This window comes from Pyxicephalus adspersus, chromosome 3, assembly GCF_032062135.1.
Source record: "Pyxicephalus adspersus chromosome 3, UCB_Pads_2.0, whole genome shotgun sequence".
Lineage (NCBI taxonomy): Eukaryota > Metazoa > Chordata > Amphibia > Anura > Pyxicephalidae > Pyxicephalus > Pyxicephalus adspersus.
The window spans coordinates 138,936,683-138,958,123 of NC_092860.1; the positions used below are offsets into that span (position 1 = coordinate 138,936,683).

The window sequence follows — 21,441 nt, forward strand, 5'->3', positions numbered from 1 at the left end:
TGCACTAATGTATACAATGAATGTCTGGTGTCAGTTACTGTGACCTCTTTACCTCATCTTTCAAGTTAAAATTAGTTGACCTTAGCAACTACTGTTTATGTAATCTTGACAATGCCGAACATGGAATGCAAAACGCCGTTTACAGGACTTGAAAGGAGAATTACAGTCAGCATAAAAATGACCAGTAATCAGTACATGATATAAGGTTATGTGCACTTACTTTTTACTAGCAACCTACAGCAGTATCTAGAGTCAGATCCTAATGAGGGCGGTTAGTGGAAGAGAATTTGAGGGGTAAATGGTCGCTGGTAGTTTAAGCTGTGTTTTTCTCTGCTGCAAACATTTTATTAGGACATTATTTTAATCTTTTTCCAAATCCACATTTAATTTATTAGTTATGATTATTTTATATTCAATAAATTATTGCATTTTATGCTTTCCTTCTATTTATATACCCATGATTCTTGACCAAGCTAGACATGATTATTAAAATACTCCTTTCCACTGTACATTTTATTATTATCCAATACTGATTCAATACCCAAAGGCCCAACTATACCTTTTTTCTTTAATTCCTGTGATTGTTGTGCTTGATAGTTTTTAAAAGCATGTGTTCTATAGCGCTACCATAGGCTCTGGCTATTCCAGGCACCAACTTGATAGGCACTGGTAACATTTCTTGCTTCCTATACAACCTTGTCCTTGGTTTTACCACAAACCATAGAAATCCCCTACAAGCATACCTCAATGTAAACCATGGGAAATAATTTTCCGGAGTTCTAGGAAGCGTGGGTCGTGTATGCAGTGACACAAGCACTCCTATTACACAATAGCCAGGGTCGAGGTACTGTGGTGGCAAGTCATGGGGGAGCAGAATAAAAATATTGTTTTACAGATATTTAAACACAAACATTTATAAGGATTTCTTCTGTAGGAGGAAAAGCAACTGCAAAGCCAGAAGCAATATGTTGCTTCTACAAACCATTCCACAACCCCACTGCACCCAGGGGTGTAGTGGGAAGGGCACTGCTGGGAACTTTTCTCGGGAATGGGGACTGTTATTTTGTAAACAATTCTTTGGTGGTCTGAGGCTCTGGCCAGTCTGCCCCCCCCCCCCCCCCCGGGGTCAGGAGTAGGACCCCACTGGGGGGGAGCACCAGCCAGAGCCGTGGACCATGTCTCCCATATGGAATTGCAGGCTCAGGTAAGTGGGCCGGTTGTGTCTCTGACTCTCTCACTCTCCCGTCGCAGGCTCAGACCTTGAGTGAAACATAGGCAGGGGTGTAGTGGGGCGGGCACATTTACATCTTTTTTTATGACTACACCCCTGACCAACACAAACACAACTGCATGCAAACATTTGCTGGTTCCCAGATATTCCCATAGAGTTAAATATTAGCATTTGGGAGCACAGTTGAGGATATGGTACAATGCTATATTAATTACAATGTTTTACTATTTACCACAAGTGTAAAAGAGTACTAAAGTGACCTTTATCCCACTGATCAGACTACAACATTGTAACTTTGTAGAAGGTGACAAAGGCACAGGCTGCATTAGGGACTTATTTTTGTAAAACAAAGCCAAGAACTTCACAGACACAGGGATTTATATCATGGTCTTATACCTTAGTCCAGAAAGTTTCTTCTACCTAATGCCCGAATAAAGATGATACATCTTTTGGAGAAAAAAAGTTGATTCTGACTGTTAGGGACAGTACTGTACTGAATGGTATGCATGGTATTGTGCAAAACTTAAAAACAATATATATCTGATACAAAGTCCATTTTCATGTAAAACATGTGCTCAATTTACTCTGATAAGACACATTTGCATTATTTTCCAGGGATTCCTTCTGCCTTAATCTGAAAGTTCATTCAGGTAACTAAATGCACAGGTAATATACATCCATGTAAACTGTCAAACTAAACCTGAGATCTATTTTACAATCAAGTCCTCATACTTACACTATAAAAGGAAGGCTGTATTAAACATACCAAATTGCATTGAATGGTGTCATTTATTGTCATTGTATGTAGTTTAGCTGTAATCTTTAAAGGACTGCTGAGCAAAATGGTTGTTACATTGCTTTATTGAATTCTTTTTCTGGCTTCTCTTCATTAGGGACAAGGCATTACCTTTTATTATAGTTATCATGGTGATGCTTGGCAGTGCGGCAATAAAAGAGGGGGGACAAGCATTCCAGAATCAGGGTCCCCTAGGGCTTCCCCTGCGATAATACACGGCATAGTGCATGACACCTAGTGATTTAATTTGTCCCTAACAAACTGAATAATAATTTAGCTTATTATAAACCCTGTCTGAAGGTGACAGGTACACTTTAACATATTCGCTGAAACAAATTATTCCATCACCTTTCTTTTTAGCTAAATGTTCTGTAACGCATGATAAGATTCTCTTTGAGAAGCACAATTGTACCTGAGACTGGAGTAATAATCTCTGGCAGTCTTTTGGGAGGCAGAATGATTATAGATGAGAATTGTTAATACACTGAAGAGAAGAATATCAGGAGAAAAGGAGAAAAGAAAATGAGCGGAGTCAGACACGTACTAAGCAGCGCGTTTCATAACAATTAGTAAGAGGTAAAGTAAAATATAATGGAGATATCTGAAGGATTTTATAGAACTTTGTTCTATGTAAAAAAATTTACATAGAAAAATGGAGGGCACTAGTTTTTATTTAGAGGGTAAAAAAATGTATCTTACCCTTTTGCCCCAAACCCCCCTAAGTAGGACCGAAATTGCTATAATTACCTCATTCTAAAACCTTTTGGCATTATTTGCACCCTGCTGCAGGCTTTATAATTCAGTACTGGTATCTGCCTGGTTTGAACCCATAGACTTCAATGAGGGTGGATAGATGGATTAGCTCCTAACCTTCTAGATCCCCACAAAAGCCTGTGTGATCAAAAAAGGCAAGGTATACAGTATAAAGGAGGCTATGGTGTGAAGAGGTAGGCAGTATTCTCCCCAGACCCTCTTAGACAGGCGTACCACCCGGCACTTTTCAGTAACCACTTAACTGTTTTTAGGTGGTTACTGAAAAATTGGGTCTCAATACAGGGAGTGCCACCTACAATTTCTTCCCACCCAGTTAAAAAGAATTCTAGGTTGAACATTGGGTAAGTTTACAGTAGCATTGCCAGTTCATTAACTATCTTAACACAATACACATTACCATGCAAAAGATAATGTACGTTAATGCAACATACTAAAACACCAAGGACTAAAAAGGCCCTGAGGGGCTGAATCCTAAAAAAGGTCCAAACTCTAACTCCTAAAAAGTCAATACTGACTTATGATTTGTAGTGCACCCCAGCATCAAGGTAACACAGTAACAGCAATGAAAGCAGGGTTGTGCCTTCTGTATAATCAATGGGCCTGATTTATTAAAGCTCCCCAAGGCTCCCTAACAAGCTTCAAGAACCCCTGCTAAAATCTATTCATCGTGGGTCAGTAGGAAAAAAAACCTCCTAAATGGATGTAGAGTAAAGGAATGCCTTCCTCACAGTTAGAATATCTCATTTATAGATACCGAGTTCATTATAGTCATGCAGATGACTACACCAGTTGATATTTGTCCCAGAACTATGCAGGCAACATCAAATGGCAAGTCAATAAGCCACAGGAACCCCTAGCAACCTCTGGAAGAAGTTGACAATTGCTGTACTAATATTATTACACACTATTTATATTGCGCCATCATATTACGCAGCGCTGTACAAAGTCCATAGTCATGTCACTAACTGTCCTTCATAGGGGCACACAATCTAATGTCCCTACCATAGTCATATGTCATTAACACAGTCTTAGGTCAATGTTTTGGGGGGAAGCCAATTAACCTAACTGCATGTTTTTGGGATGTGGGAGGGAAACCAGAGTACCCGGAGGAAACCCACGCAGACACGGGGAGAACCTGCTCCATGCAGATAGTGTCCTGGCCGAGATTTGTACCTGGAACCTAGCTCTGCAAAAGCCAGAGTGCTAACCACTGAGCCACCGTGCCGCCCAGAATGTCTTTAAAAGGCTTCCTCACCACAATTATTTATCAAGGACGGAGCACATATACAGTAGTTTTCAAAGCAGGGGTATGATTCAGTTTGATAGAGCAAGAAATAGTTAGTCTGGTGGCTCTATTAGTTCTACCTTATGTGCTGCTGTCTCTTCTCTGTGGTGCACCCATCTGCATTTGGTGATGGATCTTTACCTGCTATTCTGCCCAGTGTTCATTTTGTCTTTCTGGGCTTTGCCTCAGTTTGTTTACAAGTCTTCCTCCAGTCTGCTACCTGCTGTGACATTGATTTATCCATATTTCTGCACCCTGTCTGCCGCCTGCCCTGACTTTGGTCTGTACACAACTAAAATTCCTGCTTGCTGTGACTTCAGTTTGTCTTTTATTTGCCCTGTCATCTGTTGCTGCACCAAAGCCTGCACCATTGGCCACTAAAGTTCCTGACCCATCCCCCTTGCAGGGTGCTTTTGTGAAAACCAGGTGCCACTCTGCGGCTCAGGTAACCCTTCGTCACCTGCCAGGGAGCAAATCCTTAACAGATGCTGTGCACTTTCCTTCCACTTGGTACAGGTCCTTGTCTGTTCCCAAGCTGGACAGGGCACACATAGTTTCTTGATCTCTCGGATTACTTTGGTCCTGCATTCAACGTGCCCCCAGCAGTTCAGGTCTGGAAAACTACCCATAGAATGTCAACTAAAATCTTTGACTCAGCAGCCCGTGTTCAGCATAGATGCTCTTCCTGACTCCAGACCGCCCTTCTGTAGACACAATCTATTTCTTACCTGCTTTGAGAGTCACTCCTTCCCTGCCATCTCAGACATTGGCAGAATTACTAATCACATCACACTTTATTAGTCAGTACTCCTACTACAATATGTACATATACTTAGTTCAAGATTGACTAATATATGAAGACATTAGGTAGCTGGGTTGGAGCTCTAGCATAGAATGACAAAGATGTCTGGTATCAGTTTCTTCTTTGAAGTCATCAGAAGGATTAAATACTATTTAAAGATCACTATAAAGCTCTGAACTGGAAGAAGGCAACATCAACATGTTAAGGGGAAGATATGGAACATAGGAACTCTCTGCAGAAATACATATTTCCCAACATTATATTTTTTGGGGACATACTATTGAACAGGTATATTTAGACCTCTCATGGACCATACCATTATGGGCATTCAACAGTATATTTTCAAATAGGATGTACCAATAGCCATGTGATGTATATTTATTTATTAAAGATAATGGCCCTGATTTACTAAAGCTCTCCAAGGCTGGAGAGAATACACTTTGATCGGTGAAGCTAGGTGATCCAGAAAACCTGGAATGGATTCCTTAAAATCATTTGCTATTTGCTAGCAAATGTTTTGAATCCTGGACCAGATCCATTTGAGGTTTGCTGGATCAACCAGCTTCACTGATCAAAGTGTATTCTCTCCAGCCTTGGAGAGCTTTATTAAATCAGGGCCAATGTGTCACTTAGAACCTTATGCATTTTATTGTAAAAAAAGAAAAGAATCTGCAGTATGGAAACACAAAGAGGTGAATAAACACAAAGACGTGAATAGGGGGATTTTCAAGGACAATCTTGAAAACCATACCTATCTGACACTGGTATGATAAATATAGATAGGAGAGAAATAATTATATTGGCACATAGAACCCATCAGCCCACATATGTACATCTGGCAAAACCTGCTAATCTGAACAGGGTTATAATGTCTCTAAATTGATCCCAAAGGATAAGGATGGACTACAGCAAGCTGTAGTTTTATTATAGATAACACATATCTTTATCGCTCCTCCAAGAAGAAATAGATGTGATGTTATATAACACTAAACGGTGTGTAGCAAACCGTATGATCAGCCATGATTGCTAAACATACTTCTTAGGAGACGCTGCTTTATTCTGATAATGAATAAAAGTAAAATCAAACTCAGTATTAATTGAATGTTTTGGGTGTTTATTGTGATCATCTAAGAGTATCGGAGTATACTATTGTTACCTTTATTTACCATGTGATAAGGCATTACAGGTTGAATGTATGGTGTTAGTTGGTGAGGGATCTCTGAACTACTGAATTAAGTTGGTATGATCCCTTCAACCACCATGGTTCAATTAGTAGGAGAATGTATAAAAAGAAACTCTTAACTTGAAAAAGAAATTCTAAATTTTAGGGGGGATATGATCACCCTGTATAAATATATAAATGGTTCATATAGTGAACTCTCTTTCCTATTATTCACTTTGAGATCATTACAAAGAACAAGAGAGCACTCTTTGCATCTGGAGGATAAGAAATTTAGGCTCCGGATAAGGAAGGGATTCTTCACTGTAAGGTCTGTGAAAATGTGGAATCGGCTCCCTCAGGAAGTAGTTTCAGCAACTATTATAGATTGCTTTAAGAAAAAGCTGAATGTTTTTCTAGAAGCACAGAATATAATTGGGGATTAAGGCTTTAAAGTAAAATTAACAGTGACTGTTGATCCAGGGAACAACTGATTGCCTCATGGAATCAGGAAGGAATTTTTTTTCTCCTGTTGAAGCAAATTGTACCAGGGTTTTTTTTTTTGCCTTCCTCTGGGCCAACTATGTCTTATAGTGTTTTATATCTGGGATACGTTTATTTCCCTAGTGGTTGAACTTGATGAATTTATGTCTTTTTTCAACCAAACTTACTATGTAATGTAATTTGGTAAAAAAAACATTAACTTGTTTGCTTGACATCAATTACAATGACTCACTCAGAAAATGTAAATAGAATACACTGGGTTTGCATACTATAATGATAACTGTACATTAGAATCCTGGCAGCATGCTTGGAAAGCTGCATTTGAGAAAGGAAAAATAAAATAAAACACAATGAGAGTTCTGCAAGCAAAAAAAAAGAAGCTGCATGGAAATATTGGCCAATGACACAAAAGCAGCTTAATGATTGGAGGAGAGGTGATTATAAAAGTACTCTCCTTCAGTCATGGAGCTTTCTCTGATCTATCAAACACAGAACACTACCTGGAGCATTCCTTCAATACACACAATCATACAGCATTTATATAGTGGCAACCCATAAGGTATACCTAGCTGAAACGTGCAGGACAAAGGTAAGAAGCTCCCAACTATTCATTTTATGCTTACCATACTCTTAAAATTCTCTTGGTAACTAGTACCAGGATTTTTAAGATAAATAAGTACATCAACACTAACAAAAACAACCGGAATACCAATGCTCCTTTAGTTGCCGACTTCCTAATAAATACCCTTGCAGGTGACCCACCTCATGCACTGCAAGAATTAAATGCCCATCTAGAGGGAACAATTTTACACAATTTACCACAATTTTTACCACACTCCCACATGCTCCTCCTCTGTGTGACCAGTCCCTGAAGCCTTCTCTGTAAGCCACAAGGATTCAGGCAATGATGCCATCACATTATTAATGCAGAAACAGTAGAATGTTTTCATAGGCCAGATCAATCAGTTGCAATTGGCTTGCATTGTCCAGCATGGAGAGTGAGGGGTAAGTAAAGTGTTTCATATGTTGGCCTGAATGAGCAAAGCTCCACTGTAAGGGTTTTTTGTGTTCTTTTGTTTTTAATGTTGGTGTTTAGTTTACCAAATGGTAATAAAGATAGCATAAAACCCTGCCTTCCAATTTGTCTGTAACTGGGCTTTAAAAAACCCATGAAAGTAAATATAATGGTGGATTAAGTTATTCTAGACCAAATCTGCTGGCAATTAGCCTGTATGATACAATCAATTACCTCTCTTAACACAATAAACTTTAAGCTTAATTAAAGTATCCAGACATAATGTTGCCAAGACCATTAACAATTGCCAGAAGAAACCAGAAGGCATAAGAATAAACAAGAATAAATAAATAAACAACCAAGACTTAAACACCAAAACATAATCCAGAAGTTAGGTTCAAGGTCACGGCTGGCAGAGCAAATTAGCAACTAGGAATGAGCTAACATTGACAATGGAAGCTGACACTATAGAGTGCATCCTCAGAGACTAAACATACCCTGTAATGAGAAGAAATACACTGTATGGAATATATAGAAATCGGCTGTAATTATTGAATGGACCATCAGACACTGGGACAAATAGAGGAATATATTCCTAGAAATAAACATGTGTATATGCTCATTGGAAATCCATGATCAAGTAATTCAGCCACCAGTTGTCAGGAGTGGCACATTCAGACAAGCAGATTCTTAATTAAAATCTTGGTACATGAATTAAATGAAAACATGCATAATATTCTACTTACAGTAACCACACCGTGTTCCTCCTTCAAAGACAAATCCATTTGGCACAGCCCCATATCGTCTTAGGTCAGACAACTTCCATTGCCCAATCACCACTGGTGGAAGATCTCTAGCAAGAACTAAAATATCATTGCACAGATGCAGTGTAGCAGGTCCACATTCCAGTTTGGTACCAGGCAGTACTCCAACATTAAATCTGTGAACTGAGATGATAGAAGTTCTGTGGTGAAATGCATTAGCATGCTTCTTTATTTATATTATTTATATTAACAGATCACAAAACAAGAACTGAGGGCAATGGACAAAGTCATTATAAAGATGTAAGTGGTGGAATTGACTTTTGCTTTTCCATTTTTCATCTCTCTCTAAGTGACTTAGTCTTTACCAAGTGATGGAAAACTATTGTCATATCTTTTTGGTCTCACAAAACTTACCTGATCCTTTGTAATAGGAAGCCACTGAGCTCCTGCTACACTTACAACCTTTATACAAAGGGTGGTTCTACTTTTATGATTGAGTCTTCTATTTCCATTATAGAAAATGTTTAACTATGATAGCCCAATACCAGCAGCTTAAAAAATATTTTGAGCCTTGAGAAAAGATGCCATAGATACCCAATAAGATTCTGTTATGGCTTGCCCATTCTCTCTCTCTTTGGTTTTGCATTGACTTTAAAGAATAATGGCTGGAAATACAAGCCAATAGTCAGTCAAGGAAAGGTCATAACTTGACCATAATAGATATGGGTGATGTTTGCATATACAACTTCCTTAGATTCCTGAGTGTTCTAGCTATATACTGACATCTGGGTGACCTTGCACACGTTTATACTGGGTTCCAGGGATTTTCAACCAGTTGTAGCTAAAGATCATAGGCCACATTGTAAAGGGCTACATGGCCCCACCAAAACCCTTCTACTGTCAATGGTCTTGATATGAAGCCTGTCTAAGACAAGTAACATGAAAGCTGGCAGCATACTTTGCAAACTACTAGGATGAGAGAATACAGGATGTACAATATATAGCATGCCTGCATAATCAGTTTTAAAGCCAACAACACTGTTTTGCTCAGCCAGTTCCTGCATTAACATGGGGGAACGCTAATAAATATCTTAACGGTCTTTAGTGAAGCCCTAGTATAATTACTATTTCCACAGATTAGATCAGTGGGAAGAATGTCGTTTACATTTCTGATCATGGATAAGGTTGTCACCCTTACAGATAACATACAAAGAAGAAGAAGATTTCCACCTATACATATGTTAAATATTACATAGGCCACATCCCATATTGAACCCAGAAAAAAAAGAATATACGGTGAAGAACACCAATTTTTGTAGCAGGATTTTTTAGGCCAATATCAACAACATATATTATAAAAATAACAGTTTTATTAATTTACATTAAAAGGCTCATTTCAAATACATAAAACCACATAAAAACCATTATTATTACACACAATAATCTCTCCTTTCAGAGTGTCTCTGTGAGGGATACATTTTGTGTTAATTCTCTACGCGTTTCACGGAAATATCCGCTTCCTCAGGAGAGAGGAGAGAGAATCTATACCATAAAAAACATTGTTTTACAGTGTTTTTATTACATTGTTATCATCAATTAAATTATTACTACATTAACAGAAAAAAATACATTAAACTAAACGTATTATACATCAATGTACCTGATGCTCGTGTTTTTAGCAACACTCTCTGTTAGTGGGGAACAGATCGGTAGTCATGGCAGTGAAGCTGTTATATGTTTTGCTCTGATATCAATCAGATCAATCAATCACCCTTACAGATAACCAAATCATCATCATTGATCATCAGTTAAACTGAGTCAAAAACGTCTCATTACTCAAGGCACCCCTGGAAACTTCTGGAGGTACCCAGGTTGAGAAACTTATAGAGGGATGAAACACAAATTGTGCAACCTTCTGTAGCATAGCATGCAAATTTGGGGAATGTAGATCCCCACTATAGGTGGCATACTTTCTTTCTCACCCCCTGCAGAGGACCAGATGGAACCTGTGTGGTCTTTAGCTAAGTAACTAGATTTGCTTTGAAAAGATGAGTAATGTTAACATTGGATTAAAAAAAAAAGGCTTTACACTGTTTTAGTCACAAAAGCTGTGTATTTGAGTCATTGATCGGGTTCTGGGATTTCACACTACATGCAATAAAAGTCTTGATCCACCCTCTCCCTGTGCCCGTGTACAGTAGTTTATAGAAGGCTGATACAGATATTAGCACTAGCTACATTTAATTTTTTCACAAATATATCACTGTAATATTTGGTGTTTTTTTGCATGAGTTTGACTTTACCTCGGATATAAAGAGCCTGCAGTAAACTAGAGGGATAGCAAACCTTGAATATATGGCAGCTGTAAAACTTCAGTGATGAACAAATTCAGTGAAGCTGTACTCAGCACTTCTCAGCAGTTATATTTTTACCTTTTGCTGTAAGTCAGTTTTACTCATGATTCTCTGAAAACTTACATCACATCAATTTTCTATGGTCATAAAAATTTGCTGAAGGGATAATCCACATACCAGATAAATGGGAATACCATATGTCTAGATTAGAAAGAACTGTGAAGAACTCCATAATAACAAAGGATCCCAAAGCCTGCTCTGAATAATTAGTGAGATTATTCTTGGTTGATCAAAGTCTAGAAAATGTCATTTACTGATTTAGGAATATATCAGACTGAGGAAGGCAGTTAGGGCAATTATCAATGCTTGTGTGCAATATGAATGGCTTCTTAAAGGCAGAATATGGACTTTGTAGAAACTTTCTAAGGATGCATGAACACAAACCTGATGTCGCTATACAAAACAACACTTTGGACCTGATTTATTAAGGTTCTCCAAGAGTGGAGAAGATAGACTATCAGAGGACAACATGGGTGACCCAGCAAACCTGGAATGGACCTGGCACAGGATTAAACATCTTTGCGATCTAATAGCAAATGATTTTTAGGAAATCCATTCATGTCTACACAATTGTGTCATCTATGGGTGAGCATGCTAATTCAGGAAGTAGATGCTGACCATAGCTGATTCCTACAAAGATGGGGAGATATCCGTCTTTGGAGAAAGTAGGAACTGCTCATTTGTGTGCAGGAGGGGGGCTTGATGGGGGGAGGGGGAAGTTTGCATGACTTTCAGAAGAAGTCTTCTGCTTTTCTGCAACCTCTTGTAACTCTTTAATGACCAAGACACACTCTGCAGTTGTTTCTCTTTGCATATCAAAGCACAGCGTGCTCTAGAACAGAGGTCCACAAACTTTTTTGGCCACTAGGCCATTTATGGGGTGGGCAGAATCACACTAGGGCTGGACTATCTAGGACACACTAGAGTCCTGCCCTAATGGCTCCGCCCCCACTAGGAACATCCCCTGGAGGGAAATCCCTCTCCTCTATATGCATTGCAGAGGAGATGGATTTCCCTTCGGGGACGTTCCCTATTTACCGTAGCGGTGGAAGTGTTAGCGCCAGCCGGGGTAAATCGGGAAGGGAGCCACACCAAGAGGAGGCTCAAGAGCCGAATGCGGCTCCAGAGTTCCGACAGTTTGTTCCCGCAGGATCCCAGCCATCTACCCGTCGCTCAGAACCTGCCCGTTGCCGGCTGGCATTAGGCCAGCTAGGTCGTATCTGGCCTAAAAACCAGAGTTTGCTGACCACTGCTCTGGATTAATGAATGTGTAGGCTCCATAAAGTTTTTTGGGTTTTTTTTTGCTTTGTTTGTGATTAACTCACAGTGAGGATTTTATACAGTAATGACACCACACTGCCTAATAATATATTGAGACAAACATCTGTCCTAATTGCATGTAATAAAATAATTTACCTCTTCCGACTTACATACAAATTCAACTTAAGAACAAACTTACAGTCCCTATCTTGTATGTAACCCTGGGACTACCTGTATTGCCATAGAAGCACTGTAATCCCCGTGAGACTCAATAAATACAGGAGCAGTGTGTTGACTACTTTATCCTTTTTATTTTGGTTGTAATGCTTGTATTGTTCATTTGTAAGGAACGTATCTGAGGATTAGGGTTTTAAGAAAAACTAGTTACCTTCCCCTAGGCTGTAACGTATCCGTACATCCCATGCATTCATAATGTCCTTATTATCAAACCCTAGCATGACGACTTGTGAGAAGCAGATAATGGCAACCGTGTGGCTTACGCCCTCATAGGACAGCCCAGCATCTACGCCACAGATATCCTCCAGTGTGACGCTGCTCTTCTCCTTGTGCCCCTTCGTCCTGTCTGACTTATCCTTGTACACCAACATCAGCAGACAATCTGGAAGAGAACCGAGACTGGTTAGAGATGAGAACATTCACAATGTTCTATATCTGCCTGGACACGAATAATCTGGAGCCTTTTAATGAAGTGTTACATTTCCTGTCAAATTCCATATTATTTTCGTACAGAGCTTAGTTATGTAAATTACATTCTCTTCTTTATTTCTATGCTATCATAATAAAACAAATGCAACTATATCATGTTCAGCCTGTTATTTTTGCTCACGCTTTATTTAAAACAACCCAGTGTGTTCTTAGCCAACGTATAAAATGTAAACATGCAAGCCGGACAACTGTGTTCACTCTGGTGTATGTTACAGCTATAAAACAGATGTGTGTGGGAGAGCTGGGTATTAACGCAGTGGTAGAACCTATAGGCACCAAAAGGGAAACTCAATATACAACATATAAAACCTACTTAGATATTCTAACACTTCATCTTGTTCAGCTGTGAACCACTGGTAGATTAAATCAGATCATTAGTTATGGTACCAAAGTAATATACATATTAAGACAAATAAGGACTTCTTTTGGCAAAATGGATGAATGGGCACTTGATGGACTTATGTCTTTATTCAACTTGACTAACTAAGTACTATGTACTATAGTCTATTTTCTGCATGGAGTTTGCAGGTTCTCCCCGTGTCTGCGTGGGTTTCCTCCCACATTCCAAAAACATGCAGTTAGGTTATTTGACTTCCCCCCCAAAAAAGACCTTTTCACTACATTAATGACATATGACTATGGTAGGGACATTGTGAGCCCCTTTGAGGGACAGTTAGTGTCACGACTATGGACTTTGTACAGCGCTGCATAATATGATGGCGCTATGTAAATACTGTGTAATAATAATAATATTAATAATGATAATAATGCAAAAAAATTCTTGTCCCCAGCACTCTTTTTGAGCCAGGGTATAGATAAAATGGGAAACTTAAGTGGAAGGTAAAATTTACTCCTTATTCCTCCACTGAAATCAGGATTTGTAGGAAAATGCAGATCACTGTTTTATCTACTTTCTCCTTATAAAGCTTTGTTTCCATGTTCAGCTGCTCACTGTAAATACATTTTTTCACAACTCTATGAATATGTTAATATTGACTTCTGATAATTATAATTTCTTCTGCGCCCAGAATAGGGACACTGCTGCTAATGCCAATAAAGCATGAACACAAAAATATTCAACAAGTAGTTGTGGCTCCTGGCAAGCAAACTGAAAGTGCATAGCATGAGCTACTAAACAAAATGGTGATACAGGGACTTATATGTTGGATTCAGGGTTTGGGCAATGGGTGGCTATATAAGCTTCTGCTAATTCCCCTGGTGGGCTCTGATCATAGGTTTTCTGAATGCAGTGTGAATGCTGCTATAAATACTTTGTATCTAGCACCTGAATAAACAAGACATTAGGAAGGAATACCAAGTAGAGTATTATGTATGGTATGTAGTGTATCCAACCATTATTCCCACTTTATCCCAATGGGTATCCCCATTTCCCAAGTAGCCTTCATAAGGGAAGGCTTTGATTTACAAACCATTGGATTCATTTATGTTTCCTTTTTATAACAATTAATTTATTTGCAAAAAAGGGAGAAAATCATTCGTTTGCTCCCAGTCATTAATCAAATATAGAAATATTTACAGTTTTTGGTGATAAGAAGGTACTAGACATAAACCATATTTTTACTACTAGTTGCAGTCTTTTTTTCATGATATCATTAGTACATTCACCATTCACAGGCCTCCAAGCTGCCATCTTGTCACTCAAGTGCTCATATATTGTATGAAGCATTATCCTGCAAGGAACCCTACAGCGAAGTCTCTATTCTAAATCTGTCTTCTCTTTATTTCAGGAGGATGATTAAATACGGAGAACTCTGTCTACATACTTTTTAGACTGAAGAACATGATAGAACCAGCCAAGGGTTTCCGCTAATTACTAATATATTTCACAGTCTCATGAAATAAAATCTATTTTTTATTTGAACATTGTAGGAGGTTGGAGCTCTGAATAATAATAAAAAATTGCAGCAAAGGAAAAGGTATTATATACTTTTACATATATGACTTACTGTATCATTAAAGTGAACCCATGCATGGGCAATAAACTATGACAATTTTCTTAAAAACAGAGAAAGCTTTAACAAAAGCCATACTTGACCCTTTAAGCTACATTTATTTATTTTTTTCTTTACCTTTAGAGTTAGGTTTTCTCTAGCCCATTGTGGTGTGTATGTGTCATCCATTTCTCATTCATTGTGGTGCATTTGTTCTCAAAGTGTATGCCCTAATATTCATTTAAGCAAGCTACTTTATCACAAGGTCTGATTACACACGTGTTAACAAGTGAGTGTGTTAACAATGAGTTAACACAACTTATTAGTATTGACAAGTGTGAATGGATCCCAACAACTTCAAAAACATCTGCTGGTTGTGCACATTAAAGTGTTTTCAGCCTGCCAAGATTCTCATAGAAAAATACCATGCCTCTGTTGTGAATTTTGGAAATTAAATTGATTATGCTTTGTTGAGTTTACTACTTGCTTTTACTACTTGTTAAGAATATATACATATTTTAGTGTGAATGATCTGGGTACAGGTTCACTAGAAAGAAACTTAAGTAACTGCCTTAGTAAAAGGCAAACCCAAGACCCCTATACGACCCTTGCTGCTCCTTACACCTTTGCATTTGTCCACAATGGGCTTAGTAGCCAATCCCTGGCCACAATGACCATTGACTGACCAAGGGAGTGACATTAATGCGCCCTCCGGTTGCCAACGCCAGTCATTTAGGTGCCAACTGAAGATGAATAATGAGGGATGACATAGGTAGTATAAGGGTGTCAGCCCTTTGCAAAGACTTTTTCACTTTGCATTGGCAATTGTCTTCTAAAATCAGCTTTCTGCATGTATGTCAACAATACCCCCACTTGCAAGCCTATTAGATCACTAAAACTTGTATACTTTTTACAATTGACTTTAAAACGAATTTTTAAAAATGTCTGGAAGTTATGACTGCTCCATCATCGATGTGTTCCTTTAGTAAATTTGCAATTTCAGAGCAGTAGATCCTCACTTACAATCTAGCTATAATAAATTTCACATAGTGTACCTTTGCCCTCAAATTATGTAGCTACGAAATGAATAGCAAAACAATAAAAATAATACAAATAAAGCTGATTTAGTGTTGTGGTACATATGGAAAACCCTTTTTTTGGTGCCGCATGTATTTATTAATTAATTGATAGGGGTGAAGTACGACACCAAATATATTGATCACTTTCCTGGGAACCATTCATCTTTAACAAACAATGCTAGCCAGATGGCAATAACAAAAATAATTCAAAAGCTGCACTCATCAAGAGCATAATAAACTCCAAATAATGCATATGAACTTGATATCTCACCAGTTAATGAAGGAGCATTTAGGCTATAGAATATTGTGATGGTGTGCCACATGTATAAAATTATTAGTCATAAGCTATGAGCCCAATTAATGGCTGACCAGACATCAGTAATGGTAGAAGGAACACTCACATTTTATAATTTAACCTAACATCTACTGGCTTCACATAAAACATTAAATAAATGCACAGGAAAAAATAACCATTAGATACTAAATTCTATGATGACACTCACTAACGTCATAGTGTTTGCAATATATATACTCATGTTGACAAAGGGGTTTGGGAGAAAGCAGAGTAAGCAAAATATAAGCAAAATAAAGAACATTTTGCCAAATTAGGTGTTAGGGTAACAGAGGAAATTGCAAATTTGTGTATGAATGTTGTCCTTAGGGTCTGTGATCATCATATATAGTATTTTATTACCCATGTACACTATGTAAGTACTGGTTCAGCTAGCAAGCATTTGTGCTGCCCTTCATTACCAGAAATCTATTTGTATTTTACAAAATGTATTGGAAACCAAGAAGAAGGCTGGAATCTCATTGGCTGCTACTAGGCAACGCAGCAACATTTCTTTTTCATAAATGTTCTTTTTCACTTCCACAAATAATCATCCTAGGATTCATTTAGAGGGAAAATGAAGAATTAAGTAGGAATAAGTATTTGTAGAATTCATACGTGACTGTCATGACCAAAACAAAAATGTCCCCCTGCCACTAACTGCTATCATTATTGATTTGATTTTTTGGGGAAATTTGAGGTTTTCATAGAGATTTTTATGGAGATATGTAAATGACCGGCTTTTTATAAATGCTGAATAACGACAGCATAGAAGTTCCATGGTTTATTCATGAAGCTCTTCTTTTGATGCAGTTTTCAAATAATTTCTACAATTTATTTACAGAGGGATGTGAGAATAACAGAAAGGGAAATGGATTAAAAAAAAAATCTGTACGGCTTTCTAATGACTGCATTACAGATGAGTTTTGGGGTCATACAGGACAACATTAACACTATCAAACTCTGAATTTCAAAAAATAAAACTATGATTTTGGTATATAGAGAGAAATTGTAGTTTTAGATTCACAATCATTAAAGAAATGCTACACATAACTATAAAATATGAGCAGGTGATACAAGGGTGAACTGAAGTTTTTAAGTCGATAGAGGAGTATAAAGAAAACCCCCCTTCCCTACAAACGCACTCACCTCCCTCCCACCCCATCTTTAACCAATTGTTGGTTGGTTCAATCTAAAGTTACATTCAGACAGGCGATGAGGTTGTGGTGTGGTTGCTGCTTCCTCAGGGGCGGCACTACATGTATGCACAGCAGCCTATAGAGAATGAAGGGCAGCAGTGAGGGAGCCAGTACCCACAGTACTGCCCACTGTCAATTTAAGACCCAGCACTGTGGTGTGAGCAACCCAGCAACAGACAAGGTGCCAGCCACCAGGGGCCACGCAGAATCACATGCACCCACCACTTGTATGAACCTACCACTTGTATGAACCTACCACTTGTATGAACCTGTCTTAATCACCATTTTACTCATCTAAAGCCACAGTCATGTAATGCTCAAGTGTGGTTTTCTATATTATCCTGGTTGGGTCCTTTCTCCATGCCACTGCCTACCCATCATGGAATGGACATTTTGTATTGGCTGTGTGCAATGGGGTCCTGAATCGACTAGAAGAAGTCCCCATCACCAGGGGAGAGAAAGGAAGGGGCATTGTGGTCCCTAATAAAGCATGGGATCATTAGGAAATTCTTTCTTTAGATAAGACCTGATTTATTCCTTCAGAATAGGTTAGTGGGAGTGGAAAAGAGGGATTGGCAAATTTGAATTTTGAAGTTTGCCCAAAAATGGGCTATAAAATGGTATTGTATTGCCATTCTGTCTTATTATTGATGGAAATATTTGTCATAATGGAAATACGTTCACCATGCACATGCTACGAAAAGTTTGCAGAATGCTCACAGACTACAGAATGAAGGCAAATATTTTATCAGTTCACTTGCTCTTTGCCACCTCTTGATACACGGAATAGGAGATGGGTTGCCACTTTAGGACTACCATCATGCAAAAGTCAATTGAGGCCCAATTGGGGTCACAGAAATAGATCCCTAACCCAGCAATGTGCAGGACGACTCGCAGAAGGTGCATGTATATGATGATATGATGCATATGGGCATGTTCAATAGACACCTGGGTTAAAATCTTAAACACCCCTCTCACCAAACACAACTCTCTTCCTAAGCTTTAGGCATAATCTTGGTGCCACCATACCAGCTGGCTTGGCACAGAATCCTACTGAGAAAAAAAAGTTAAAAGACTCTATTGATACAAGCTTCCAGTTCTGGGAGACACTCCAGAGATTCCAAGAAAAGGCAGGGTGGGGGTAGACTGTAGGGAACAAGTGCTGAGTTTGTGGAGGGTGACAACATCTGGTGCCTAAAATATTTCCACAATGTACTATTACCACAATGTAGCAATACTAAACCACATTGTACTGCATTGTGAGAGCATGTGCATTTTTCCACACATTGTCACAACATGGTTCACTGTAAACTAACTCATGTCTGAAGACCCAAACCTGGAAGAAGATCGGGTGAAGATGGTGGCATCGGTGGTGGAGGGAGGGCAGGTAAGTGTACTGAAAAAATAGGCAGGTAGGTTTATTTTATTGCAGAAGAGACATCACCTGTCCCTTCTGCAATAATCAAACTGCCTGCTCCTAATGTCACCCCTTCCATTCCTAGTCAGTGTTTCCATACAGGGGATTAAAGAAGCCTTATAGCAGCCTTATATCACATATGCATGAATGCACATTCCCGTCACGTTTCCATTTGCTCCGTCAGGGCATCCATTCATTAGAATGGGATTCCTTAGGCTGCAAAATGCTCTTAGAATCAGACCAGCACCATTTTCAGAAGATCGATGCACTGCCCTGTGGTGGAGTGTGCCAACACAGGTGCTGCTGGGGTGGGGTGAGAGTCATCTAAGAGCGTGAGATGAGTTTTGCTATGTTTGGCGACAACATATGCGATATTGTGCATAACCGCTACACAAATGTCAATGAACCTTTATTTCAAGTCAAATTTAAGTAACAAGGCTAGCTATTTCTAAAAAAAAAAATTTATATATTTTTTGTTATTTTTGCATAGCTGTGTTGATTTGTGTTTGTTTTTTATATGTGTTCTGCTTTAGGTTAGGCTGTATATATCCACAGATTTGGAATATTTGAATCATAAAGCAGCTTGAATGGCTGCACACTCCGGAGTCGGATTCTTTTCCATTCCTCCCTGTATGTCCAAGGGCTGAGGAGTAGTAGGAAGTTTAGCGCTCTCAGAGCTGCACATAGCCTGTCCAGTAACATAAAACCTGCAGATGAGGCCTTGTCTCTCCCTCGTCTCTCGCTCACACGCTAGCCTGACTTCTGTATCCTCTTTCTATTTTTGTGACAGCTGACTTGGGCTTTGATGTAAGCAGCCCCCACACCGTGTCCATTGATATAACTGAATGCAGGGAAAGGAGGGGGCGATAAACATTCATACAAAATATTAGCTGCAGGTATTACGTATTTTCCCCCAAATTTCATGACATATTCTGTATTTAAACTTTGTCTGCATGCAGGTCAAATATATAGTGCAATACAGTGTCTCTAATGCCAATTACACATATTTAATATTGCAGCTTATCAGTCATTAGATGTGACAATTACATTTGCTTTCTTTTTTCAGGATTCTTTTTCCTTTATTTTCACCTAGTTATATTGCAATTATTGAACTTCATGTCTTAGCGGGACAACAATGACTGCACTGTATTTATGAAGGAGTAGTGTTGTCACCCTATTCCAGTAAGTGTGTTCCAGCTACAAAATATTTTCCTTCCCTAACCTTCATAACACAGGGGGTGGGTGTAAAGTTTACAGAGAGAACCCAGACCAACGGAAAACATTGTTTGAGATTTCAGCGAACCACAGGAAAGGTGTTGTTAGCAAAGTACAGAAAGTTATCAGTTATTAGAAGCCTCATCTAGCTATTTCATTTCAAGCCTGACTGTCCCTGATCCATCCCTTTGATTAATTTTATTATTATTATCCAATATTTATATAGTACTAACATATTACACAGCGTTTTACAAAGTCTATAGTCATGTCACTAACTGTCCCTCAAAGGGGCTCGTAATGTCCCTACCATAGTCATATGCCATATGTCTAGAGTACTAACATCTAAGCCACCATGCTGCCTTTTGTCCTTTCATTACCAAAAACTCAACATCACATTTGGCCATTGCCATAGCTTCATTTTTTAACAAAGCTAGTAACACCGTTTTGGTCCCTGTTATGACCTATGGATTTCCCACAAAACACAGAGAAGCAGAGAGTCCTAGTGAAGATGTCACCAAAGCCAGTGCTGACGATTATTATAGTGGTCACTGACACCATGTAGTGGAATATTATTGCAGCCACAGACATCAATGCAGGAGGTTTTATATTGTGACCACTGACACCAATGCAGGGGGTAATATTGCAGTCATTGTCACCAATGCCAGGGTTTTTGTGGCCACAACACCAATGTTGGCAGTTACTAATGCAATCATGGATACCAATTCTGCAAGTTACCAATACTACCCCTGACCCCAATTGATAAAGGGTATTTTCCCCAACTATTCTTCAGTGTTCACTAAAAATACAGCAGAATCAAATCAATTATTTAATTGAGGTGAGTTACTGTCCATTCATTTTAAACAGCCTGTATGACTCAACACAATGTATTCTAAGGCACTAAAACTATTTGCTGTCATGCAGCCATCTGCAAACCTTGGGCCATATTAGAGGCCCTGTTTTCATATTGAGCACCACCGCCCTAGAGAAAGAGCCTGCCTGTCTGTGTTTATACCTACCTATGTCTATATCTACCTGTTGTATCACATTATATAACAGAATAAATATATAAATAAATATTTATATAAATATATATATATATATATATATATATATATATAGCAAGAATGTAAAAAGGTGTAAAAACAAAGATACACACAGGTCCATTCCACATCCCCAATCTTTCTTCTGCCATACAGGCAAATAATACATAGACTGTAATATATATATATATATATTTATATATACAGAGTGTTTTTCAGGAATTTAGATAAAATAAGCATTTTCATCCATTTATAAGACACAAATCATCACATTAATAAATAACTTGCTCTGGCCATTCCAAGAATAAGTTATCATAGAATAAAACTTGTAACATCACTTCCTAAACATTTTTGCAAAAATATACAGGACAGATTGGAACATTATTGACGTAATAAATTGGAAACATCACGTTCATGTACAGCATGCATAAATCCAACACACAGATACCGAAAACAGCAAAAGACATAAAAAGACTTG

The 21,441-nt window shown here is 38.5% G+C and overlaps 1 protein-coding gene across 2 annotated transcripts in view; it reads right to left on the bottom strand.

Moving 5' to 3' along the window:
- Positions 1-21,441, bottom strand: part of DOK7 (docking protein 7) — a 76,792-nt gene that overhangs the window by 54,739 nt on the left and 612 nt on the right. For both annotated transcript variants that reach the window (XM_072406508.1, XM_072406507.1), the window contains exons 3-4: positions 12,393-12,623; positions 8,313-8,513 (exon numbers count right to left, since the gene is read on the bottom strand). In XM_072406508.1, coding sequence (XP_072262609.1) covers positions 8,313-8,513; positions 12,393-12,623 — 432 coding nt within the window. The remainder of the gene's footprint in view (positions 1-8,312; positions 8,514-12,392; positions 12,624-21,441) is intronic.